The sequence below is a fragment of the Panicum virgatum genome, chromosome 1K, assembly GCF_016808335.1.
Source record: "Panicum virgatum strain AP13 chromosome 1K, P.virgatum_v5, whole genome shotgun sequence".
NCBI classification, from domain to species: Eukaryota; Viridiplantae; Streptophyta; class Magnoliopsida; order Poales; family Poaceae; genus Panicum; species Panicum virgatum.
Genome location: NC_053136.1, coordinates 54,090,128 through 54,116,409, shown reverse-complemented (window position 1 = coordinate 54,116,409; position 26,282 = coordinate 54,090,128). Strand labels below are relative to the sequence as shown.

At 50.3% G+C, this 26,282-nt stretch overlaps 4 protein-coding genes across 5 annotated transcripts; 3 read left to right on the top strand and 1 right to left on the bottom strand.

Moving 5' to 3' along the window:
* The first annotated feature begins 442 nt into the window (after nucleotides 1-442).
* LOC120644511 (amino acid transporter AVT1A-like) lies at nucleotides 443-5,244 on the top strand. The gene is made up of 12 exons (XM_039921142.1): nucleotides 443-933; nucleotides 1,846-2,129; nucleotides 2,211-2,425; nucleotides 2,868-2,891; nucleotides 2,991-3,171; nucleotides 3,283-3,502; nucleotides 3,584-3,719; nucleotides 3,810-3,829; nucleotides 3,935-4,080; nucleotides 4,253-4,296; nucleotides 4,604-4,666; nucleotides 4,826-5,244. The coding sequence occupies exons 1-12, from the start codon at nucleotides 701-703 to the stop codon at nucleotides 4,916-4,918; spliced, it is 1,659 nt and encodes a 552-aa protein (XP_039777076.1). The 5' UTR covers nucleotides 443-700; the 3' UTR covers nucleotides 4,919-5,244.
* Nucleotides 5,245-11,631: 6,387 nt separating this feature from the next.
* Nucleotides 11,632-15,214, top strand: LOC120644490 (protein SMAX1-like). The gene is made up of 3 exons (XM_039921121.1): nucleotides 11,632-12,999; nucleotides 13,146-13,377; nucleotides 13,497-15,214. Exons 1-3 carry the CDS (start codon nucleotides 11,822-11,824, stop codon nucleotides 14,904-14,906), a joined length of 2,820 nt encoding a protein of 939 aa, XP_039777055.1. The 5' UTR covers nucleotides 11,632-11,821; the 3' UTR covers nucleotides 14,907-15,214.
* A 5,116-nt stretch (nucleotides 15,215-20,330) lies between these two features.
* Nucleotides 20,331-23,478, top strand: LOC120644477. Of its 2 annotated transcripts, XR_005663769.1 has the most exons (3): nucleotides 20,331-20,504; nucleotides 21,030-21,700; nucleotides 23,165-23,478. XR_005663769.1 is itself a non-coding variant. In XM_039921111.1 (2 exons), exons 1-2 carry the CDS (start codon nucleotides 20,386-20,388, stop codon nucleotides 21,646-21,648), a joined length of 738 nt encoding a protein of 245 aa, XP_039777045.1. In that variant the 5' UTR covers nucleotides 20,331-20,385; the 3' UTR covers nucleotides 21,649-21,775. The 2 variants fall into 2 exon arrangements, 1 of the variants encoding a protein (XP_039777045.1); XM_039921111.1 differs by lacking the exon at nucleotides 23,165-23,478 and having other exon boundaries at nucleotides 21,030-21,775.
* A 188-nt stretch (nucleotides 23,479-23,666) lies between these two features.
* Nucleotides 23,667-25,400, bottom strand: LOC120644467 (eukaryotic translation initiation factor 3 subunit G-like). Its single transcript, XM_039921101.1, has 2 exons — nucleotides 24,949-25,400; nucleotides 23,667-24,377 (listed from the first exon to the last, which is right to left on the bottom strand). The coding sequence occupies exons 1-2, from the start codon at nucleotides 25,295-25,297 to the stop codon at nucleotides 23,842-23,844; spliced, it is 885 nt and encodes a 294-aa protein (XP_039777035.1). The 5' UTR covers nucleotides 25,298-25,400; the 3' UTR covers nucleotides 23,667-23,841.
* Nucleotides 25,401-26,282: the final 882 nt, after the last annotated feature.

Sequence of the window (26,282 nt, the reverse complement as noted above, 5' to 3'; positions counted from 1 at the left end):
ATGCGACCGTCCGTCGTCTACGGGGTCATCCGGTGATTTCGAGAAGACGCGTGGAGCCACAAAGAGAATGCGACCGCCCGTCGTCTACGGGGTCATCCGGTGATTTCGAGAAGAACGCGGTCTTCGTTTCTGAGTATAGTTATAGGGCTATTTATACATATACAGTAGTGTGCGTGTGTAGGATGAATATATGTGGGTGTGTATGTACATGTATGAATAATACTACAGCTGTACCCAGACGAGAGCCGTCCAAAAAAACACGCACAGCAAAATGGCCGCAACCCGCCGCGACCCCACCAAAACTCATCTCCCGCGTCGTCTGGCGGCGCCACGTGCACCCACGGCCCCACGCGCCAGTGACACCGGGGTCGGGGCGGCCGGGGTCCCCGTCCGCAACAAGCCACCGCCTCCTCTCGTCCCGAGCTCCGCCTCCTCCCAGCAGAGCAGGCCGCGCGCCCCTCTGGCCGCCGCCTTGTCGCGACCCGCGACCCCATCCCTTGCCTTCCAATCCTGTCGCGGCCATTAAAAGCCTCCCGCCCCACTCCTCCGCTCGTCTGGAACCGTCCTCTCACCTCCTCACCTGATCGCCTCTCCGCCTCCGCTACGCAATCCCAACCCGGCCACGCTTCTCCAGTTGTGAGCAGCCGTGCGAGACTAGGAGTGCGAGCAGCTCGCGAGAGAGGCGGGGCGGCGGTGGAAGATGGCGCCGGAGAAGGACAAGCCCCGGAAGGAGCAGGAGAAGGAGGAGGAGGATGAGCTGGTGCTGGAGGACGGCGGCATCGAGGAGAGCCCGCGCCGCAGCTTCGAGGACGGCGACGACTACGAGGAGGGCGGCGACGGCGGGGTGGACGACGACGAGGAGGAGGAGCGGGACGGCAACGGGGTCGGTTCGCCGCGCTCCTTCCAGTCCCGCCAGTGGCCGCAGAGCTACAGGTGCGTGTGCTGTTGTCATTTGTCAATCAATCCCCTGCTTGATCGCCGCTTACTGACGCAATTATTTTTTTAAGAAAATATTAGTAGAGTATCATAAGCATGCTGCTTAGTACTTGTAGTTATGAGTAGTACTGTGCTAAGTGGTGATGGAGATGGACTAATGGTGGTAGGGGCTGCTTCGTTCATCCCCCTGTTTTTTTTTTGGAAAATTCTATGTTGATATTTTTATATAGTACATATTAATTATATGTTGATTAGTGGGCTTGGTCGAATTGTCAGTTCCGTGATTGGGACGGCGGGATGTGGAACGATTGTGTCGGAACATTGACGTGTCTGGCTGGGATATTTCTGCTGCTGAATGGCCTAGAATCCACACACGGGGTGTTGCTCTGAAAATAACTGGAACCGTCCCGTTCCGAAGGCGTCTCAAACTGATACGTGGCGCGTTCATGTACTGCCATTTGATACAGTGGGGAACTGGTGACGCTGAAGACATATTTGAGTTGGTTTCTCCTATCCTCAGTACAGAGGATGCATATGAAGCTTAGATTTCTTTACCAAATTTATTGGTCCTACTCGTAGTCACAGGTCCCCCATCTTGGAAAAAACCCTCGCAAGTAGGGTACCACTTTTCTCATCCATCCACCTGAGAAACTTTGTTACTATGGTCATACTGCTACTATGTGTTTTTTAAAGAAAAAATGGTCCTAGTATATCTCATTTTTGCTTTGTTAATCGAGGTTGAATTCTCACTGATTAATGTAAACTTAAGACATTGCACAGTTTCTGCATTTGCTGATATCTTGTAGTGATCAACTGATCATATCTGAAGAACACAAGCAGCTGTACTACAAGATTAATCGTCGATCATTTTGTACAAATACCATGATAATGGAACTCTTTGATTTTCAGGGAAACAACTGACACCTATACAATTGCTGCATCCTCGAGCTTCGGTTACTTGGGGCCATCTACAAGCAAATACTCTCTCCTTGATCTTGGCCGTAGTGGTCTGGGCTCTGATCTGAAACTGCCTTTAGTATCTGATAAGGCTGATGGAAAGCAAGATTCTGTCAAGAACTTGCCAACGAAAACACTTGGTTCAATAAGAGATGAGAGGGTCTCATTTCATTTGCAGCACACTGGAGAAGTCTACATTAGTCAAGGGTGCAATGTGACACAAACAGTCTTCAATGGTACTACTATCATTTGAGTACAGAGGTGCTCAAATTACTTACTATTGAACATGTCTGATATTTTTCTTTCTTGTTTGGCAGGGATTAATGTACTTGCTGGTGTTGGCCTTCTTTCCACTCCATTCACAATTCATGAAGCTGGATGGACAGGCCTCGCAGTTCTAGTATGTTTTGCGACTGTTTGCTGTTATACTGGAATTCTTCTGAAACATTGTTTTGAGAGCAAAGATGGTATTTCAAGTTATCCAGACATTGGGGAGGCTGCATTTGGAAGAATTGGCCGCTTGTTCATATCTGTAAGTTCTAGTATCTTTAGATGAAAAGGAGTAGGACTGTCTTTCAAGAGTATGTAGAAATGCCTGTGCACCAATCGAAGTTACATAGTCACAGTACCTACAAACAACCAATGATTTTTTTTTCATCGGCACACTTTCTTAGCATGGGCTTACGACTGTTATATTGATGATTGTTAGTGATCTGTGCCCCACCTTAATAACTTTTGTGTATGAATGTTCTAGTTCAACAAAAGCATATAACTACTCAAACTCTTGAGATTTTTTTAAACGATGCCGCCTTTTCATAGTGCATATCACATCAATGAATTTTACATTCAACCATTGGTATCTCAGGGCCCGGAAAATTCACTTCCCCCTTTTGTTTTATTTTTCATGCAGGAGATGTTTATTAATTTTTTTAATTCTATGGAAGAAAAACTAACTGATGATTATTTTCGTGCAGATTATTTTGTATACCGAGCTATATGTAAGTATATCATTTTCCATAGTTTTTGTCTAGTTGTTTGTTTGTCAAATAAATCACAGGTCTAAATTTTCCCTTTGTCATGTCATGCGTTGGCTGCAGTCATATTGTGTGGAATTCATTATTCTGGAGGGTGATAACCTCACATCAATTTTTCCTAAAGCTAGTTTTGATTGGCTTGGGATTCATGCTGATGGGAAGCATTTTTTCGGAGTGTTAACTGCTATTTTGGTCTTGCCAACAGTATGGCTGAAAGATCTTCGAGTGCTCTCGTACCTTTCAGGTCTCACTGATCATATTTTGTTTTATTTATTTTTGCAGAGTATTATTAGTGAATATTGAGAAACAGTTTCAAGTGACTTTGCACGGTTTTAATTAATTATTATATGTGCAGCGGGTGGTGTGATTGCAACTCTTCTGGTATTCGTGTCTGTTGGTTTAGTTGGTGCTACTGATGGTATAGGATTCCATTCTACTGGAAAGGTAGTAAACTGGACTGGTATGCCCTTTGCCATTGGTGTTTATGGATTTTGCTACTCTGGGCATTCAGTATTTCCAAATATCTACCAATCAATGTCCGATCGTTCTAAGTTCCCTAAGGCACTGTTTATATGGTATGTTCAAACTGATTTCTGACTTGGTTTAGCTTATTATTGAATAATGATTGTATTAAAGGTTGTAATGGTGTTCTGCAGTTTTGCAATCTGCACAGCAATATATGGCTCTTTCGCTGTCATTGGCTTTCTCATGTTTGGGGAGAATACTTTATCACAAATCACTTTAAATCTTCCAAAGCATTCGGTTGCCTCAAAAGTTGCGCTATGGACCACGGTAACAATTCCTCCTGACCTAACTTTGCTTTATCAAATCCAATAATATTTTATTGATATTAATCAGTAAATTTTTTTTGTATGTTTTCAGGTGATCAACCCTTTCACCAAGTATCCTTATCATAAAAACATCTAAATTTCAGTTTTCTAGGGTAATATTTTGATTTTGATTGTTGTAACTCTCTGTGGAGTTGCTTCATCCTTAATGACAACCAGATATGCCTTGTTGTTAAACCCGATAGCTCGAGGTTTAGAAGAGTTGCGTCCTGAAGGTTTTATGAATGAAACATCTTGCGCTATTATACTGAGGACTGCCCTTGTTGCATCAACTGTATGCATTGCCTTTGTTCTCCCGTTTTTTGGTAAGCATGCAGCCGTTTTTCCAAATTGTGAATACTTCATCTCAGTATCTTGTATCTTGTTAATGTATACATACTTCTAACAAGTACTTCAAGCACTATATTAATAAAAGAAGCATCGCAGGTTACTGTCTTGACCGGACCCAGCATTTCTGAACTGTGTTGCATATTTCAGGTCTTGTGATGGCGCTCATTGGATCGCTTCTTAGTATACTTGTGGTAAGTCATTCGTTTTTTTCATTTAATAACTGGCTATAATTGCACTGAGCTGTATTGGCACTTGTTCTTCATGTCTAAAAATCATCTCGTAACTACATATACATTGTATTTTTCAACTGTTTCACGAGAACAACAGTCCTGTTTAGTTTTTTTTCCTGATATACCCAGCATTGCCTGATGATTAACAGACTTTTACAAAGTAATCAGAAAACGTTCTGATACACCATGGATTGTTCTTTTCCTCTTCGCCTAAGTAGTAAGAAGCATTGATTATAGATTAACAAATGTGTACTTTCCACGATTACAGGCAGTTATAATGCCAGCCATATGCTTCCTGAAGATTGTACAGAATAAAGCGACTCGTTCACAGGTAAATGACCACCAAATAGCAGTTATTACAAAAATGCCTTTTTCCTACACATCAAGCTCTCAACTGGAGATCTGATGGAACTGATTTTCTTGACGGTGGCAATGTGCAAGCTTGATGGCTAATATCATTATATGGTTGTTTCTTATTCCTCAATTTCAGGTAATCGCAAGCGTTGGCATCATAATATTGGGCATCATCAGTGCTGTCCTTGGGACATACTCCTCCGTAAAAAGGATTGCAGAAAACTACTAAGCTCTAATGCTTCTAGCAGAGTCTTCAGCAGCGGCAACCCAATACCAATACGTGCAGATTCTTGCCCAACTCTTCTTATGGGATTCGAAATGGTTACATATGCTGCGTACGATCAAAATTTTTGCTAGAATTTCTGAGCTTTCTGTAGATTATTATTCGGACCACAATACATATATTCTACTAAAAACTGCATCGCCACTTGCAATAATGTAATCTTGTGCCTTTTAGCTGCTCCTCTATCATTTCTCTGTAGCATGTTTCTGTTCTGTCGATTGTTGCTGTTAGATCCTGTGTGTGCTGTTAATGCATCTATAAGCTTATTTTCAGTCGATCAGTCAGCTCTCGAGATTCCTCCGTTCCTCTCGCCTGTGAGGCCTATTGCTGGTTTGGGATTGGTCGGTGGGCTGGGCCTTATCATGATGGGTTAGCCTCCTAGAAGGCCGCCTGGTCTTTTTTTCCTCGTATATTTGCTGGATAGGATGATGATGGTAGCAAGAGGGGAAGCACATACTGGGCCCTTGCAAGACTAAGACCTAACAGGGTAGCACATTTTGCACACAGTTCTTCTCAGCCTCTTGATATGGCGTTGGAGAATCTCTTTTGTTATCATTCGCTGCATGCAAGCACTTGAATGATTAAAAAGGCGCCTCATGCTTTTAAGTGCAGTATAGAAAAGCGGTACTACTACTACTAAAGTCTAAAGAGGCTGTAGCACAAACTTGAAACATTGCCAATATTCGTACGCATCGCAGCAGGAATGAGCGAATGTGTTGGCGCTGGAAAAAGTAGGGGATTGTTAAGGGCTCTTGACAATTCCCTTCCCGCACGCACAAAAGAAGCGGAGAGTGGAGGGGTTCGCGTTGCGGAACTTTTCACACAAAGCCGGAGTTTGCCGCTTTATGGGGCTCCAACTTTCCATTGGCACCTCACATTTGTTTTTAAGGAATCCAAAGTGACCAAAAGGCCCCTCTCTCTCCTCCTAGCAGAGAGAGAATAGAGATTTGCGAGCGAGCAATTGCAAACAGAAAGAAGAGTTCGTGTGTGTGTGCCGACTTTATGCAAAGACGGGCATCTTTGCAGAGTGCATCCCACTTCGCGTTCCGGTAGGCAGCCCATCTCAAAAGACAAGCGCTCTTTTCCTCATGACTTTTAGTAGTGCAATCTTTCTGCCCTCAAAAGTGGCTAATCCTTTCTCTTCCTTTCATTGGTGTCTCAAACTCCCTGGCCTTTTCTCCTTTTTCACCCGAAAAGGGCATGGCCATGCCATCTTTTTGCCACACCCTTCACCATCCATGCTGTGGGCCGGGGGGAGAATGATGCCCATTAATTTGTCAATACCTTCCCTCCCCCAGGTGCCTTCACACACACCTCCTTCCTTCACATTTCATCTTAGAGAGAGAGAGAGAGAGAGAGAGAGAGAGAGAGAGAGAGAGAGAGAGAGAGAGAGAGAGAGAGAGAGAGAGAGAGACGAGGCTCTCAATGGGCAATCAATTATAAAGGTTGCCAGCTTTACTGGTGCAGTGGCCATGCAATTTTTCAATCCAGCTGCCTGAGCTGGAGTGTTTCACTCATGGCATGCATCCATCCATGGTTAAAACGTACTACTAATTTAACCCAGCTGCATGCATCACTACACACTAGCCAGTAGAATTGAATAAATAAAAGAGAAAGCTAGCACTGCCGCCTGTGCCTGATTAAAGTCTTGATAGAGCTAATCATGGTGGTTAAAAGGTGCAACCTTTATTTAGGTGTTGTGGGTGGGTGCGTGGACTATGATGGCCCGGATTCGATTTACGCTTTTACTTTGCACCAACTTTGTTTCTTCAAGCTAAGGATTGACACACGGGCAGGCAGCAGGCAGGTCATTATTCCTCATCATGCTCTACTTTGAGTTGCGCAGAGATGCACGGTAACTTAAGCAACCGGAAAGCAGGCACAACGCAGGATGCATGGCTATCTTTCTCGGTATCTCTCTCTCACACACACGCACATCGGCGGCTGAAGGAGGAAAAAATGTGAGGAGAGAAGGGTCGAAGGAATAGAACATAAAGCAAGCAGCAACTTTGCTTGCACCCCATGGCATGAATGAATCGGCATGATTTCACCACCAAAGTGCCGTCCACTGAAAGACTGAGGGGCGCCGGGGAAAAAAGGCCACTTCTTAAAAAGACATGAACCAAGAAAAAAGGGGGCTAGTGAAATTATGCGTGTATAAACCACGCTGCAAGCCCCCTTTATGTTATTGGCGCTTACAGGAACGATGCATGCTCGATTGGGTCACTTTTCACCTTTCCTCAATAATTACGCACGCACAGAGACACGCCGTAGCTTGTCAAAAAGGAAAAGAACAAGAGGGGGAAATTTTGAATTATGTGACAAGATAGCTCACATCATTCCTACCTGAAAGACACAGTATTGTCCATCCATGCCTCCATTGGACATGGGCTGGGGCCTGTCGACTTGAACTCGGCTCGTGCTGCCCAAGTCCAACCTTACTTAGCCCAAATCCACGCCCAGTCCAATCCATTCTTTTTGCAATGCCTGAAGTCTGAAGACGACCCCAGTCCAGTTCATGGTAGTTTAGTAATGGCCTGAATTTTACCTTCCGAATTAAAGCACCAGATTTTCTTTTAAAGACGAGTCTCTCAACCCCATTTCCACCAAAGAAAGAAACAAGACAAGCATTTTTCAACTGTTGCCAACAAACACACACCCAGCATATGTATACTCGATGGTAATAAGCAGTCAGCAAGCTACAGTAGTATCGCTTCGCTCGGCGAGCCGCCATGCGTGCTTGGCCGAAAAGGAGATGGAGAAAGGAGCTAGAAAAGCCATGAGCCCCCTATTGCCTTGCCGCTGCTGCATGCATGTGTATACGGCGGGGAAGAAGAGACCGGCGATAGGGGCCGGGGGGGAGCCGTGGGTCACCGCACTCATTATACTATGATGCCGCGCGGGTGTGTGCGCATGATGCATGCGTGTGATTCGGCGCGGAGCAGGCGGACAAGGAGATAGGGGCTGGATGCCTGGATCTCGGCTGGGCCGGTGGCAGGGTGTGCACCCTACTCAGTCCCACTCCTCACCTCTATCGGTCATGCATAACGGTCCTCACTCCGATCGAAGGTTTGCGCCATGCATCCGCGTGGTTGTTGGTCACTGTCCTCACTCCTCAGTCCTCACCTCTATCGGTCGAGACTCCAAGAGCGCCTCCTACGCTTCCTGGGTACACGGGGGGGGGGGTCAGAGAGAGAATGTGTGTGGTGATCTGCTGTCACACCTGATTTTAAGGACAAAATCGAATGCATAACTATATGTATGCCAGGAACAAATTTCATACATATAGAGACAATATAAGTGAATAATCAGTAACAGTATCACGAAAAAGAGAAATAAAACAACTAAAGGACTATCAGAGTTATACAGCTTATCCTGGAAACGAAGGCTTCAGATTTCACAGGCAATCGACTGGGGGTTGCGTACGCCTAGAACTCAACAACATCTTCAATAGACTTCACCACAACTTTCTTCTTCTGAGCAGCAGTAAGTAAGGGTGAGTACACTTATGGTTGGTACTCAGTAAGGCCACAAGAAATAATCAGAATATAATTTAAATCTATTTTTAAGTTAAATTAATCATGTAAGGTTCCAAGCCGTTCATGACCGTGAACACGGCTGATATATCAGTTTTACACTCTGCAGAGATTGTACACTTTCACCACAATTCGCGTAAAAGTTCCGAAGAACTTTAAACCCAACCACGCATATGCTAACTAGGCACAATATCACACTTTCGAGGCGTGATTGCATAGGGACGCTACGAGGCCTTTTCAAAGAATCCCTATATCTATGTGTTGGTCCCTACCTCTGCGGTACCTCAGAAGCAGCTTCCTTCACCCGCTCCACCACTCAAACTCATAACCACCAAGCAAACAACCCCAACACAGCATATAGTTCATTTAATTACTTAGCCAAGATCAGAGCCATGTAGTATTGTGGTTGTATGGTTTTCTTGGGTGGTTCTCCATGTTCCAATTAAATCAAGTATTCTCATAAATAAACATAGGTAGAAGGATGGTTAGGGTCACTCGCCTTTCTCCAACAAAAAGCTACTCTTACTGCTCTTCAGCTTTTGCTCACTTGGAAAACTTGATCTTCAATCTTCGAACAACAATCCTTCTATTCGGAGCAATCACGGAGCAAACATACAAAGCAAATATACAAAGCAAATAAGAAGATACATCTAATAACAATACACCAAAACAAAAGAAAGACTTTTAAAGAGTGTACTAAAGGATAGGGCTCGCTGCTACAGTTACGAGAGCGTAAGAAATGCGGAAAACGAAGAAGTTATGGCTAAAACAGGGTTCTAAGGGCTTATTTGTAAGAGTTTTAGAAAGAACGGGACCTCTGGGTGAAGAAACAAGGGACTAAAACAAGATTAAACCTAAACTTCAGGGGCTAGCTTGCAAAACTAAGGCTCCTGGACAACGGGTCTGATTTTGGAAAAGACCAGGGGTTAAACCATAAAAAAGGGCTGTTTTGTAAATATTTTTGAACTGGGATGGATCACGGGTTGATTTCTTGGAAACTGGGGGGCTTTTATGCAAAACTCACTAGGGTTGACCGGTATGACTTGGTTGACTTGGGTAAGATCTAATCTGAGCCGTTCGATTAAGATCTGGCGGCTCTGGATGGTCCGGGCGGAGCGGGCAGCGGCGCAGGACGTTGGCGGCGACGTTGGGCGGCGGCGGCTCGCCGGCATTGGCCGCAATCGGCCGTCCGGGCTTGGTTTCGACTCGGTTTTGGTCCTGGGAGGGAGATGGCGGCACCGTGAACACAACTAGGGGCTCGGGAAGGGGCTACGGCGAGCGGAGAGGGGCGCACGGCGGCGAGGGGCGGCCGAGGCGCTCCGGCGAGCCATCTCGGGCTCGGGAACGCGAGAGAGAGAGAGAGAGAGAGAGAGAGGGAAATGAGGCAAGGAGGGGCTTTACCATGCGGCGGAGCTTCGGGGATGCTCGAACGTCGAGGATAGGCGGTGAAGCGGCGGGTCCATGTCGAGCCCGAGCTCGGCGACTCTAATGGCGGCGGCGGCTAGGGTTTGAGGGCAGAGGTGGCGCGAACTCGATGGGGGTTCAAGAGGGGTCGTGCGGCACCCGGACTCAGGCGGAGTCCGAGTCGCCCACAGGAGGAAGAAGAGGATACTGACGGGCGGGGCCCGCACGGCAGAGAGAGAGGGGGAGAGGTGCTGGGTTGGGCCGAAAAAGGGACTGGGCCGGCGGGTTGGGTTGCGGGAGTAAAAGAAAAAGGGAGAGAGGAGGAGTTGGGCTGGGCTGGGAAGAGTTGGGGAGAGAGAGAGGTTTTGCATTTTTGAAATAGAGCCAAACAAATTCAATCTAAATTTAAATTCAGAGAATTCAAATTCAAACTGAATAACAACCAATAAAACGATGCAAGGGTGGCATGAATGCATCACAAACAAAACGACCTCAATTAATTTAAAAAACAACCAATATATTTTCTTTTACACTAAATTCCCTGTGAATAAAATAAATATTAAGAAAATTTTAAAATTATGAGAAAAATGTTGTTTTAATTTTAATTTTAATCACATCCTGAAATTTCAAAAATTTCAGGGTGTGACAGAACTGCCCCTCTTAAAAGGAATCTCGTCCCGAGATTCACAAGGCTAGAAAGAGATAAAGGCTTAGGTGGGCAGCATCCGACACACATTAACTTTCTTCTCAGATCGTTCATTCTTACAATATCTCCTCAAATACACTCCTTTATTTCCCGCAATTCACAGCAAACACATCATGCATACTCAGTCTAATTTCTACCTTTAACTATCCATTCTTTCCTCAGCCTCGTTGGTCCATCTACCGAAGAAGTTCCTTTGTACTTTCGCAAAGTGAATTGAATAGAGCTGGACTGATTCCAGCTGCACTAGAGATTGAAGATGAACATGACATTAGGAACTAATGTACATTTTTTTATATTTCATGTTCTTATTTGGATCGAATATGCATCTAGTAACAGAAAATATTAGGATATATATATATATATATATATATATATATATATATATATATATATATATATATATAAGAACAATGGAGTGACCGAGTGAGTAGTGTGAGAAGGTTCTCCATTTGGACGCCCTAGCTAGCAATTATAGTAGTTTTATAAAAAAACATCCATCATCAGTGAATTTAAACTACATAATAAGAAATATGTGCCTTAATGATGAAATGTTTTCACCTACAAGGGAGGGGAACTTTTTATCTACTATACTACTAGCCTGTGTCAATGACACGTAGGGCATCTCATATGACTCTGTTCATCTGCATCCAACCAGCAGTATTTTTCTCTCACACCAAACCAGCATCAGCCAGCCAGCAGTACTTTTCTCTCACAGCAAATCAGCACCAACCACCAGCCATAGCCAGCCGAACATATGTCGTCATCGTTGGCTAGCCTCTAGAGGTATCACTGAAAAGTGACCTCAAGTAAGTGACATGGATAAAAATAATCCCAAGTAAAATGACAGTGAACATTCTTTCCTTTGCACAACATCCGAATTCGCAATTTTTGAAGGGCTCATCCTGAATGCTTCTCTTGCTCGCTTGATGCGTCGGGCCCACTCTGCCAGAAGCACATACACATGCTTGCACGTTAAATAATCTCCTTGCTGTCCCCGCCTCTTTTTCAGCGGCACGCACGCTTCGCCTGTTTACCACCACTCCCAAGTCTCGGAGCTCAATCACATCTCCAAACCAAACTAACCCCCAACAGACACCACGACGTACACCTCCCGCACCCAGCTAAACCTATAACACCACCGCAAACGCAACCGCACGCCGCGCCGGTGACTGACCGCAGCGGCGGACGGCGACCACCACAGGCATGAGAGCCTACGCGGCTGCCCCCGCCGTCGCCACGCTGCCGTCGGCCGCGCCGCCGCTGACACCCGACGCCGCGGCCGTGCTGTCCCGCGCCGCGGCGGACGCATCCAGGCGCCGCCACGCGCACACCACGCCGCTCCACGCGGCGGCCGCGCTGCTCTCCGGCCCGGCGCCGCTGCTCCGCGACGCCTGCGTCGCGGGCCTCGCGTCCCCGCACCCGCTCCGGTGCCGAGCGCTCGACCTGTGCTTCTCCGTGGCCCTCGACCGCCTCCCCACCTCCACGGAGCTCCAGCACCACGACGGCGGCGCCTTCCACGCGGCCGCGCCGCCGCTCTCCAATGCGCTCGCGGCCGCGCTCAAGCGCGCCTACGCGCACCACCGGCGCATCGGGAGCAGCGGCGTCGAGGCCGACGACCACCGCGTCGGCGTGCCGCACCTCGTGCTCGCCATCCTCGACGACCCGTCCGTGGCGCGCGTCATGCGCGAGGCGTCCTTCTCCAGCACGGCCGTCAAGGCGGCCATGCTCAGGTCCCTCTCCGATCCGGCGGCCCCCGATTCCGGCGTGTACGTCAACGCCCGGGTGATGCAGCGGCAGGCCTCCCACCGGGAGGAGGAGGTGGCCAAAGTGGTGGAGGTGCTCAAGAGGGGCAAGAAGCGCAACCCGGTGCTCGTCGGCGACACGGTGGACGTGGACGCCGTGGTGCAAGAGGTGGTCACGCTCATACAGAGGCAGCGCCTCGGCAACGCGCGAGTCGTCTCCTTCCCGAAAGAGTTGGGCGACTTGGTCGACATGGACAGGGCGGAGCTCATCGCCAAGATCAAGGAGCTCGGCGAGGTGGTGAGATCGGCGTCGAGCAGCGCTGGCGTCGTGGTCAACCTCGGCAACCTGCAGTGGCTCGTCGAGGAAAGGTGCGCGGCTCATCAGCAGGGCGAGCAAGACAGGAGGAGGGACGTGGTGCTCGACACCGCGCGAGCCGCTGTGGCCGAGATGGCCCGGGTTCTGAATCAGCCTGGCGAAGGCGAGGGCTGCCGCGTCTGGGTGATCGGCACGGCGAGCTGCGCCACGTACCTGAAATGCCAGGTGTACCACCCGGCGCTGGAGAGCGAGTGGGATCTCCAGGCCGTGCCCATCACGCCGAGGCCTCCGCCGCCACCGCCGCCGCTCGGGCTCTCGCCAAGGTTCGCTTCTGCCCGGATCACTCACTGCATCATCTGTCTCATCTTTTCTTTTCACGAATCTCACAGAACAGTTGATCATGCATAAAATCTGACAGAACAGTTGATCATTGAATCGTCCTATGTTTGTTTTCCTGATGTGACGACAGTGTCGGAGCTAACAGGGGCATCCTCAGCAGCTCGGTCGAGGTGTTGTCAACGGCGATGACGGCTACAATGCCACGGGCACCGAGCCTTTGCAACGCCTGCGTCGACGGCTACGAGCGCGAGCGCGCCGAGATGGCTTCGGCCGAGCGCGCTCCCTGTCACGCCGAGCAGCCCATGTCGCAGTGGTTGCAGATCGGGATGCCGAGCAGCGCACGCCCCGTGGAACGCGCGCAGGTCGGTAGTTTTTTTTTCTTTTTGCCAGTAGCACGTCGTGTCCACGTCATACACGTCTCTCAACTCCTATGTCGTACTAGTAGGCAACGGTCTGACACGTGGAACCTGTCGCTTTGCAGGAGAAGGCCCGGGAGGCTGACGAGCTGCGACGCCGGTGGCGCGACCGGTGCGCGCAGCTGCACTCGCATGGCCGGCCACCGCTGGTCACTTGCTCGGAGTGGAACGGGGCCAGTATTCTTGGCAACGTGCAGGCGCCGCCGCCGCCGCCGCCGGTGCGGCCATCGGTGCAACCTAGAGGTACGGTGGACACGGATCTTGCTCTTGGCCTGGCAGCGGCGAGGCCGGCGTGTGAGACGGACGACAAGGTGCTCGTGAGACGGCTCACGGAGGCGGTCAGATGGCAGCCCGAGGCCGCCGCCGCTGTTGGCAGTGCGATCGCCAAGGCCAAGTCCGGTGACGGCAAGCGCCGCGGCGCGGGGGCCAAGGCCGACGCGTGGATCGTCTTTGCCGGGCCGGACGTGGTCGGGAAGAGGGACATGGCCGAGGCGCTCTCCATGTCCGTCTTCGGCGCGGGCGCCGTCACCGTGCGTCTCGGCTGCCCGCCAGCCGGCGACGACGGCGGCGAGTCCGTCGTGTCGTGCCGTGGCCGGACGGCGCTGGATCGCCTGGCCGAGGCGATACGGGCGAACCCGTTCCGCGTCGTCGTGCTCGATGGCGTCGACCACGCCGACAACTTCGTGCACGGTTCGATCATGCGCGCGATCGAGTCCGGCCGGCTCGCGGACTCGCGCGGCCGCGACGTCGCCCTCGGCAGCAACATCTTCGTGGTGATGTCGCAATGGTCCTCGCCGTCGCCGGATCACTTGAGGAACTCCCAAGAAGCTGTGCCCCTTCCAGACCTGCCATGGAGCCTGGAGCGCGGGACCGGGAAGCGCAGGCCGGAGCAGGAGCTTGAAGGAGAAGAAGACCGGCGGCGCACAAGAGCACGCAAAGACTCCGCGCGCGAGCCGCTCCCCCTGGACTTGAATTTGTCCATGTCCGACGATCATATCGACGCCATTGATGACAGCGGCGGCGAGGGATCACGGAACTCGTCCAGTGACCTCACCGTGGAGCACGATCAGGACTACGGCGGCCATCCCGCTCCGGTCAGGTGCCCGGCGCCATCGAATGTGTACGAGCTCATCAAAGCCGTGGACGGAGTGGTCGTGTTCAAGCCGGTCAACTTGGAGCCTCTGAAGCGGAGCTTCTCTGACTTGGCACCGGCGAAGTCGGGAGACATCACGGGCGGCGGGTGGCCATCCGTTCACGTCGATGACGGCTTGCTGGACAGGCTAGCCGCCGGTGCGGTGCGGACGACGGGCACGCCCTTGGATGCGTGGGCCGGCGAGGTGCTGTGCCCTAGCCTACGGCAGTTCAAGCGAAGCTTGAGCACCAACGACGTCGACGGAGCGACGGTGGAAGGCAGCGGCGGCCGGAGGAAGGGCGGCGAGGTGTTCCCTATGCCCGTGACGGTCGACGGCAACTGATGAAGCGCATACCCCAACCTTGACGTCTTTCTTGTTTCTCTCGCTGATCATCAAAATATGATCAAGCATGAACGGTGTACATTGGTACATTCATGTAAAGTTTCAGCAATCAGTTTTTGCTTCGGTGGAGAAGTAGCTAGTAGCAATCATAATTAAGTTGGAGACGGGATCTAGAAGCTAGCTATTTTTTTTTTGGAAGGAGATCTAGAAGCTAGCTAGCTAGTAGCTCTTGTTTCTCATTTTGCTTCTATTTCACGGAGGACATGGATTCACTTGGCAACCATATATGATTCACATCTGCTGAACAATTATTCGGTAGAGGATCGATCATGCTTGCTCATGCATCTGAATTTGAAAAAACATGCTAGTGCTCTAATAAGGATAGCATTTACAGTATACATACTACTTCATGCATGTGTCATGTGCATGGCATCCAACTAAACACTGCTCATGCGCATTGTGCGTTCTCTAGGTAATGAAAAGCAGGTAGTGACACTATTTTTTATCAACCACAGTGCAGTGTCATTCATTGACAGTCATCATTATTTAATCATAATGCACATCGATCGACCCTGTTAACTAGCATGCATGAATGGGTAAACACTTTGGGTATGCATGCATGATGGCCCGCTACCAACGCTAAACCGCGCTGCTGTAGTACTGTACCCCATGCAGTGCTGCCTCCACTGCACATTGTCCCTAGCACCAAGTACAGATACACAGCTGCAGCAGTATGACAGGCTAATAACAGCAAGATGCAGATACTGAGATACAGCTTCTTGTGTCGTATCCCCATCCGTATCGGGCTACACGCGCAGGCGACGAAATAAAGTGTCTCGGTCAAACAAGGGCAGGCTCCGTCTACGCGACGCGCAGGCACCTCGGGAGGAGGCCGCCCCGGCTGGCCGGCAATGTCCCGGAAGAAGGCAAGCTAGCAGTTGCAGCAGCAGCTGCCGTGGCAAAGCCGCCGCCGCACGCCGCAGCGCACGCGGGTCGCCGGCCGGCCGAACTGCGCTGCTGCTGCTGCGCCAGTGCCACCGCGCACCCAGCCGAGGCCTCCATCTCAGCCGAGCCGCCGCTTTGTCCATGGATCCATCCGCCAACCAAAAGGCAAATTAAAGGGATGACGCGAGGGTTGATGAAAAGCAAAAGTTACCGCAGGGGGCCGGCGCAGCAGGCGCACGCCGTAACTAATTCCGCGCGGTAATCTATCTTATCTTAACCCGACGCGGTACGCACGGATCCGATCAGTTGGGATCGGACTTATTGGGAGCGAGCGAGCGGCCTCCAAAGATTCACCCCACCTCCTCCTGTCCGGCCGGCTCCATGCATCTATTCGCTGCCTTTTCATGGGGGATTTCTGCGGTGCTCGTGTATTTTACTTGATCTCGGCTTTGGAGGCAGCGATGATGCTGCATGGATCGTACGTCCGAGTTGTATAATGTGCTAAAAATCTCCTCCCGGTAGTGATGAGCGAGCTCTCAGAATCTGTGGTTTAATGATGGACCGTTACTGCTGCTAGCACTGATGAGAAAATCACACATCAGAATTAATGTCTGTATTTTTCAACTGAGAGCTCAGAATAACCCTAGGACAATATTGCATGATCTATTTGTAACAGCTAGCCTTACTGACCCTGCCATCCAAAAAGATAATAAAAAACTTCACCGAAACTTGCCAATAATGTAATACTCCCTTATTGGCTAGTCTTTTTTATCGGCGGCTGCAATTTGTTTTCTCAATGCCCTTTGAGAGAGAGAGAGAGAGAGAGAGAGAGAGAGAGAGAGAGATTCAAACTACTTCTGCTGCTGTGGCCGTTTGAATAATATGCTAGCTCGTACACAAGCCCCAGTGTTATCCCCTAGAAACGCTCAAAAATCCACAGCATCTATCCCCTCATGCATGCAGTGCATCTCGTGTTTGTTGAAATGGAAGGGAATAGAGAGGGAATGATGGTTTGTCGCCGCGCTGAATTCCCTCCCTTTTGCAGGTCGTAAACACGGAGTGGTTAGCCGGCGCGGTAGCTGACAGAGACAAAATGGCTGCATGTTTAGGGATAAGGGCCAGAGGACAAAGCCGCGCTGTAAGTTTCGTTATAACCACTCTCTGCTACGTACTGGCACAGCCTCTCCGAAATGACATGCATTAATATACAAAAGTTCTCAGCTGGCCCATCCGACCATGCATGTGGTAGCAACACACTGCACATATCTGTATGAGATTATCACTAATCAACAATCTAATCATCTGCTGGATCTGAAAAAATCGTAGACAAATATACAGTCTGAATGCAAGCTCCTTCAAATATAGTTTAGAGAGTCTACTGATGCTACATGCATATTGTTAAGTACTATTATTCCTGTTCTGAATCGGAGAAGAATGAACAAGCTTATCCTTTACTAGTTCAGATAAACTTAAGATGGTAAATTAATAAGTGTATCTGAACTAGTAAAAGATAAACTTATTAATTTATGACTAATCCAGTAATAAATAATATAAACCCTGATGCTTATCTCCTTTCTGCAGTAGGTGCAGCCTGCTTGCGACAAGGAGAAGATGCAGGAGAGAGGGCAGCTATCCCTCTCGACAAAGGCCACAGATGGTAGCAACAAAGCGGATCGAGAGCTAGACGCCAAGGACAAAATTGCTGCATGTTTAGGGATAAGGGCCAGAGGACAAACGAGGTGCACGTTAAGCACGTAACTACCTTACCTTTGCTGCCCACGCTGCGCTAGCTGCAGATAAAGCGCTAAACCATCCCTCAGCTTTAGCAGAGCTACAACCCGTTGGAATCGACGACGACGAGGGAGAAAGAAGCTGCGTGCTGCTGGCCTGCTTCTGCCTGAATCCGCTCCCATTCTTCTTTCATTTCGTTTCAGACTTTGAGTGGCGCGCGTGAAAGTCCGCGCCACTGACGCCGCGGCAGCTTTCTGAAAAATTACCACTCCACGGTCCTCCCCGCTTTCAGTGCCTGCCTGCCATGCGGCCAATGCCTTCGGTAAGCAAAACAACAACAACTCCACCTGCAAGCCCCATGCCGCCGCCCCGTAGACTGTGGTGGCAGCGGCGGCAGCCGAGATGTGCCTACGGCGACAGGGCCAACAAGCATGGCACGCCACAGCAGCTTACTGAGTTAGTACTGGCCCTGTTTGGGGTTGTCTCGTATGATTTCTAGAAGAGGATTTGACGGCCCATTAAGAGTGTCAAACAAATATAGTTTATAAAATCAACTCTAGAATCCCTTCACTAGGAATCTTGACGAATCTAATGAGACTTTTGACCGTGTGATTAGAGAATGGCTATTGTAGCATCACTTTAGCCAATCATCGATTAATTATTGTCATTAGATTCGTCACGAAGATTTACACCCATCCGTGAAGAAGTTTTGCAAATAAATTTTATTTAGCCCTCCATGCATCTTCTAGAAGTGGGTATTCTAGGGATTCTAGAGCGAATCCAAACAAGATCACTTCCCAAAGGTTAGTGTTTTGCGAGCTGGGGCGAGCAGCTTCGTCACTTTGTCAATGGTCGGTCACTCCCACTCATAGCTTCTTTGAGATGTGCAAATGTAGGAATCCTTGTACGAGAAATCAAATTGGTGGTACACACACTAATTGTTTCTTATTATTTATGAAATGGTTTTTAGGGTATTTTATTATCGAAATTCTGGAGCCTTGCTGTGATGCTGACATATTTTTTTTAAAGAAAAATAGATATTTGATTGATTGGATTGGTGGGCCTCTTGTGTGATTTTCTTGCTGTTCAACCCAATATAAACCAACCGAAGCAACCCTTCTGGGCTACCAAATTGGCCCAACTGAGACTCCAAAAAGGCCCAACAAAACGGTTTGTTTCTATGACAGGGACTGCAGAGGTCTTGGGAGAGGGAGAGGAGAAAGCATGTATGCCCCACCAAATAGTTTGATGATGGCGACCAACAGCTCGTCGGAGCAAGATGGGACGATCCGCACGTCGTGGCTTGGGCACGATTCGTCGGGTTTCGAACCACGGTTGCGGAGGACGCTGGAGGAAAATAGTGAATTGGAGTTAGGGGCGACGGGGAACAGTGGTGGATTTACATTGGGGGCTAGGGGGGGCTGGAGCCCCCCTACTGCCTTGCAAACTGTGGATCCCCCCACAGTCTCTCCCCTAAAAATTTTAGCACTATTGATGAAGGAAAGGAGGAGCTCAAGGTAGAAGAAGGTCACCAGCTCCCCTGTTCCTCATTCCTGATTCACCCCTGACGGGGAAGACGGATTGCATAGAGGAAACACAACTAGATTCATCTCCCCAGCTGCCCGAGGAAGGAAGCATAGTAGAACCTCTGAATCGCGAGAGGGGAAGAGAAGAAGAGACAAGAGAACGAAGAGGCAACAGAGGACGACCACCACGGCCGAGGGCAGCAAGGTGCCGGTGGAGAAGAACACTCCTCTAAATACAACTCCCCAATTTGTCGGCACAAACCTTTACTGATAGAGAAGACAACCAGAGGCAGAGATGTTGTGTGCGTATATTTTCATACTAAGCTTGACAAATAAATAGTTTGTGTTGTATATATGGATACCAATATCATTCAGAGATGATGTGCTAGGTTTGATCAGGGTCTCATTTTCTAGGGTGACTAGTTTTTCAGGACGGTGGGAGTACTTCTATAACTATACTGACAACTTTATGGAATCATGACCGAGACTATCAAATGTTAACATAAGGTCCTTATATTTTGTACATTCAATTCTGTGATATCTGCTCTAGTACTTGCCTTTGTTTAGTTGTTGGTTCTCAATGAAAAAATGTGTTTGAGGAAACATTGAACTAACATAACCTTTCAAATTCATTTGTTAGAGCATCTTCAGCAGACTACCTATCCCTCTCCCGAATACTAAAAACCTGCCCTTTAGGTAATGGGAGGTGCTCCAGCAGACTACCAATTTCATCGCCAATAACAAAAAAAAAATGGCAATCGCCAAAACACACCTCCCTCTCCCTCAAATGTAGGGGGTTTCTCCCTCCACCCTATTCTTTGAGTAATCTGCTACAACAGTTGCTACCAAAAATATAAAAAAAGTATTATTGGTAATGGAGAGAGAAAATATATAGGGTATGGGAGATAAGTAGTCTGCTGGAGATGCACTTACCTGGTTTATTGTACAAGAAAATTAGTTAAAGATAAAGCCAATTTTACCTTAACAAAATTAAGAATAAACAACAATGTCCCAGATTCGCATCAAATTGGAAGTTTTCAATTTTCATGATATGATTATGATTGCTGGTGGATACCAGTCCATTACCTATTTCTGTGAGCAAACCCTAATACATATTGTTTGGGGGATCAACAAAATAGTGTAACCATCTTGACATAGATAGTGCCAGCTGTAGCTCGGCCCGGCCCAACTACTAGTTGTCCGAAAGGCCCAAAAACAAAGGGGGAGGGAAACAGAGGAAACAAGAAACCTTACCCATTCTGCATTCACTACGACCAATGGCGGCGGCGGCGGCGGCGGCGGCGGCCTCTCCAGCGAGGGCTTCGTGGCGGCCTGTGATTCCGGCCACCTCTGCTTACGCAACCAGGATCTGCTTCCGCGTTGGAGTTAAGCGCTTGTGAGACCCCTTCTCTAAGCTTCGTTTCGTGTTAATCTGCAGGGAGGCGAGCACTCGTGCAAGTAATTGAGCAGGGTTCTGCTAGCTTTCCGCGTTTCTGAATCAGGGGGTTTGGGGGCAAATTCGGGACATAGGGTTTACTGAATTTAAATCTCTGGCGCTTGGTTGAACATTCTTATGCTTGAGGTTAAGGGTTCAAGTTCTTTCCCCATATCACATACTTGCCTTTCTTCTCCAGAATAGTTGTATGGTGTTTAAGCAAACTAACGGAGCTGTTTCCAGTTTGTTCACTGCATTTGAAGTCTCTGTGACAGGCTTGCTCTTCTGAGGTTTTTTTTTTTGAAAGAAATCTTCTGAGGTTGTTGGCCTGAGAACTCTGAATCAACTAAAATTGTTCTAATTTCACCTCTTTTGCACAATCTTATATAGTCTTGCGTGCCTTCTTCCTCTTTGGCATATACTCCTTTTTTTATAAATATAAAACTTTTGCTGAGCTGAGCAGGCTAACATTTGCTCGGTCAACAGTGCAGGGCTCCAAAGGACAAGCACCTGTCTGCACCAAGCCACGAGGCTCCCAGCTGCTCACGTCAAGAGCGGCGAAGCCGAAGGGCGTCCAAGCACGGAGAGCGCCGCTGCCGGAGGCCCGGACGAAGACTCCTTGCGACGTGAGCTCGAGACGGCGATCCAGGAGGAGGACTACGCTCGCGCCGCGGCGCTGCGGGACGAGCTCCGCGTGCTCCAGGAGGACGGCAGGTCCGCGGTCCTCGCGGCGAACACGCAGTTCTACACGGCGTTCAGGAACGGCGACCTCGTGGCGATGCACCAGGCCTGGGCCAAGGGCGACCACGTCTACGTGGTGCACCCGTCGGCGGGGAGGATCTCCGGGTACGAGATGGTGATGCAGAGCTGGGAGATGGTCTGCGACGCCGGCTACGAGTTCCCGCTGCAGATCGACCTGCTGGACGTGGAGGTCCATGTGAGAGGCGACGTTGGCTACGTCACCTGCCTGGAGGCTGGAGCTGGTCAGGGACTCAGGGCCAAGGGGAGCAGCAGCTGGGGGAAGCAGGTGGCTACCAATGTGTTCGAGAAGGTTGATGGCAAGTGGTTCATGTGCATCCACCATGCTTCACACTTCGATGAGTGAAAGTAATTTTCGTTGTTGGCGGTGAGAGGTATTGGAGTGCAGGCGCGAAACATATGAATTAGAGGAAAGTCTATTTTTGGCCATCCAACTCTTGCCCGAGTTTGATTTTGGCCATCCAACTCCAAAACCGGGTATTCTTGACCATCCAATTCTTAAAACCGGTCACATTTGGCCATCCTAGTGGTTTTGATTGTGGTTTTGCTGACGTGGACGCCACATGGCGGTGGGGCCCATCTGTCAGCCCTTCTCTCCCCCTTCTCTCTTTCTTCTCTCCTCTCCCCCTCCTCTCACCCTGCATCAGCCGCCGCCCTGCCCCCGCGCGCCTCTCCAGCTCGCCAGGCCGGCGGTGCGGGCCCGCGGCAGAGCTCGAGCGGTGCTGGCAGGGCAGGCCGCTGCCACGCGCCGAGCCCCGGCCATGGCCTGAGCTCGAGGCTGCCCCGTCGCCGCCGCCCGCACTCGCCGCCGTCGCTCGGAGGGGCCGCCCGCTCGCCTTCCCGCGCGTTCCTCGAGGACCTCGGGGTGCCGTCCATGCGTCCCTGCCCCTGCTCGCCCCGCGGGCCTCCCTGCTCCTCTATGCCGCCATCGATCCCGGGAGAGCAGGGGGCGGGGGCGGCGCAACCTTCTCCCCCACCGCCGGCCGCCCTCAATTTGTCGTCTCCGGTGAGGTTCCCTTCAATTTCTTGTGCAGGGAGCTTCCCCGTCCTCTCCTCGCCCGATTTCAGTCCTCACCCGGTCGATTCCCCTACCGCAGGTCGTCCTCAGCGGAGCTCCATCGCCACCGCCGCTGGACGTCGTCGACCCGCCTCCTCGCCGCCGCTCCCCACGCTGAGCTTGGCCGGTGAGCTTCACCGTGCCCTTGGCCAGCTCCACTAGCCTCCTGGCCGCCTACCCCCGCCGGCCGCCGCGCTCGCTCGCTGGCCGGACACTACTCCCGCGGCAGCCTAGCGGCAGCGGCGCCGTTTTGGGCTCCGAGAGGAACTCGGCTTGGCTCTGGGAGGGAAGAGGAGTGGAGAGGGAAGCGGGAGGCGTCGACGCGAAGCAAGTGAGGGAGGGGAGAGCTGGGTAGGGGAGGGCGCGGTGAAGGGCGCAACGCTCGTCGTGGTGGCCGGCAAGGCCGCGTGCGGCGCGCCGGGAGGGCTCGCGCATGGCCGAGACGTGGCCGAGGCGATGGGATGGGACGGGGCGGTGGCGGGCGCAGGCTGGTCGGGGCGTCGTCCTTGGCGTGGCCTGGCCGTCAGGCATCGCCAGCCACCTGTGCCGGCGGCCTCTGCCGCGGCACAGAACAGGGGAGGGTGAGGGAGAGGAGAGAAGAAAGAGAGAGAAGGGGGAGAGGAGGGCTGACAGGTGGGCCCATAGCCATGTGGCGTCCACGTCAGCAAAACCACACTCAAAACCACCAGGATGGCCAAATGTGACCGGTTTTGAGAGTTGGATGGTCAAGGCTACCCGGTTTTGGAGTTGGATGGCCAAAATCAAACTCAGGCAAGAGTTGGATGGCCAAAAATGGACTTTACCCTATGAATTATGAGTGAAAGTGATTTCCATTGGCAGCAAGAGCCTAAGAGGCAGAGTACAGGCGCGACACAGAGTTGGGATTGGAGAATTGGTGACATCTCCGTTTTTTTAGTTGCATTACTATGTTCTTTCGTTCTGCTTGAGAGAAAAGGAAAGAAAAAAAAATCAATGGTTTGTTAGTTTGACTAGCAAGTACCAGCTGACAGATCATCTGATACGATGTCGTCTTAGCTCGGATGCTTGCTCATCTTACATAGGAGTACTGCATGTGTACAGTTGATGTGGTCAAAGACTGAGTGAAACGTCTTCAGAACTTGTGCAATTGTTCATGGTTAAGTCGCTCCAGCACTTCAGTTAACACACTATTGTAAATGGCATCAAGATTCAAAAGCATGGATTTGTATCAAACATGCTGATGCTAACCGAGTAACTGACGGGCACACTTTGGAGAGCGGAGGCGCACAGCAAACTGATATGAAGTTATACGAAGACAACGACATTCAGAACTCAAAGAAATCCTCCTAAATTAAAATTTGCATGATTATCCGACAGCAAACAGCAGCGACTGATAAAGTATTCTCGTCCAAACACACGTATTACTATTTTAAAATAGTAATCATACTAATAGAGTAATAGTTGGTTTAAACCTTTTCAAGTATTGAGCAGAGGTAGCATGAACTAGTTGGACCTCGGTGCTGCCCAGTCGACGCATAGGATGAGGTTATCGTAACCGTAACCATTGAGACTCTTGATAGCCCTCTCGCCGTCCTCCCTGTGAACGAAGTTGACGAAGCCAAACCCCCTGCTTGCTCCAGTCGCACGATCTAATGCAACATAGACACGGTTGAGAGGGCCAAACTGGCCGAACAGCTCTGCGAGGTCAGGGTCGCGGGCGTCCTCGGAGAGGTTGGTCACGCGGATCGAGTTCTCATCGTTCCTCCGCCTCATCACATCTGCTCCGCTCTTATCAGCACCTGACCTCCTGAATACAGGAACATACGCTCCATCCCTACCGGCACCACCTTGTGATGCAGAGCCGTCTGAGCTTGGAGGCCTGTCGGCAGAACTTTCACCCTGTTGTGGAACAAGGTCCTTGTAGGGGCACTTTGAGGTCCAGTGGTCACCCTTCTTCCCACAGGTTCTGCAAACCATGAGAAGACCTCCGGCCTTATCATTTGCCTCAACTTTAGTAGATAGCTCCTCGTCTTTGCTTCCTGCAGCGAAGAGAACAGTTAGCAGCTAAGCACAAAGTCATGCATGAAGATGACAGTACTCGAGCAAAAGACATATACATGCTTTTTTCAAATTATTTAACTCGAAAGTGTAGATTCTCTGAAGCCAACAGGGTTTTGCAGTCAAATAAAAGACTGAGTTTGTTATCTGATTCAACCCTAGCATTGCTTACAATTTAAATCACAAACCTTCGATGGTATGTCTCCTTGCAGTATCTAGACAACTATTGCTCCTACTTAGAAGCCAAACCAACTAAACATGTTCAGGGGAAAATTGAAAATCTACGTCTGACTTTAACTGTATATGGACCCCAAGAGTAGCAAAACAAGCATGTAGGTGCGATGGAACACCAATCTCAATCCTATCATGTCGATTCTACCAGCATCTACAGCAATCTCGATTCTATCTTGAAGAAAATTGTCAGAACACCCCAGATTCTGGCCCAGGTCAATTGTGTCTATCTACAGCGCGGACCATACGAAACCGGAACAAATGAACCAACAATGCAGAATCATCAGTTGGAAGGAAAAAAAAGTACAGAACAACGACGACCTGTGGCGCGTGTGCGATCGAGAAGTATCTCCTCCGTGGAGACCATGGTGAGCCGCGAGCCGGCGGCCTCCGTGGCGGCATCGCCGAACTTGGGCCAGGAGCGGCGCTCGATAGCGCTCCTGGAGCGGCGCACCGTGCGGACGCGCTTGGTGGTGGTGACCTTGACCTTGTTGCCCTCGCCGTCGATCCTGTACTCGGTCACAGTCTTGATGCCTTTGGCGTCGGGCCCGACGACGACAGGCGGCGGGAGGAGCACGCCGAGGTCGAGGTCGTCGTCCAGGAGATCGGCCCACCGCTCCGTGTGGTGGTGGTGGTGGTGGTGCTGCTTGTGCGTCGCCGCCGCTGCCATGGCCGCTTCTTCTCGGCTCGTGGTGGGATGCGTCCCGCTGCGCGCGTGCGTTAGGGCTAGGAGGCGCGACGGCGATTGCAGGGAGATCGGGAGATGTTGTAGTGTGCTTCGGTTTCGTCTTGATCGTGTTGGTTGGGTCAATGTCGGGTCAATGTCGAGCCTAAAAGTCGGGTCAATGTCGAGCCGTCTTATTTTTTTTTAAAAAAAAACTTTCGAGCCGGTATAGATGTAACTAACTGGGCTATAGCCCATGGGCTGTCTTTGTTGGAGTGGCTCCGCTGGGAGGAGATAAACGAGGAAATCAAATAAATAGGCCTGATCAGGCCCAGAAAAAAGGCAAGGGTGCCTCCTATTTTTATGGGCCCCGGGGTAGGCTTTCGAGCCTCCTCTTTTCCATTTTGTTAAGGCTTTCGTTGCGTGTATAGGGCACATGCAACAAATGTTTGCTGACCAAGTGATTCTGGCGGCTACGTTGTACCTGGCTTGAAGCTTCTTGGTTCAATTCAATTCAATTGAGATGGAGAGAGATTCAATTCAAAGTAGAGGTAATAATGGTGGCGCCGTCAACGTTCTAGATTACGGAGTACTAGTTTGTTTGTTTTCTGAAAAGTCGGAGCACAAGTTTTGTCAGCCCAGTTCTAGAAGGAGAAAAAACCGGTCGGAGCGGGGCTTCGCTTTCTCCGCCCGGCCTTCCATCAATTCAAACAACCAACAAGACCCCTTCCTTCCAGCCTTCCATGCTTCCAAGCTCCAACGATGCTTGCTGCCGGCAGCCGGCCGCGGCGGCAGCGTGTCGGGCTGGCCCACGCCACCGCGGCCGCAGCCAAGCCCATGCGGCCACTCTCTCCCGGTCTCCCCTCCGCGCCGCGGCGAGAGGTCACGTCTATGCGCCGACAAGGCCGCTCGCTTACATGACAGGTGGGCCCCGTAGCCGGCCTGGGGTCGTTGGTGGCTGGATCCTGCCGCCAACCGTGCACTTGACGGC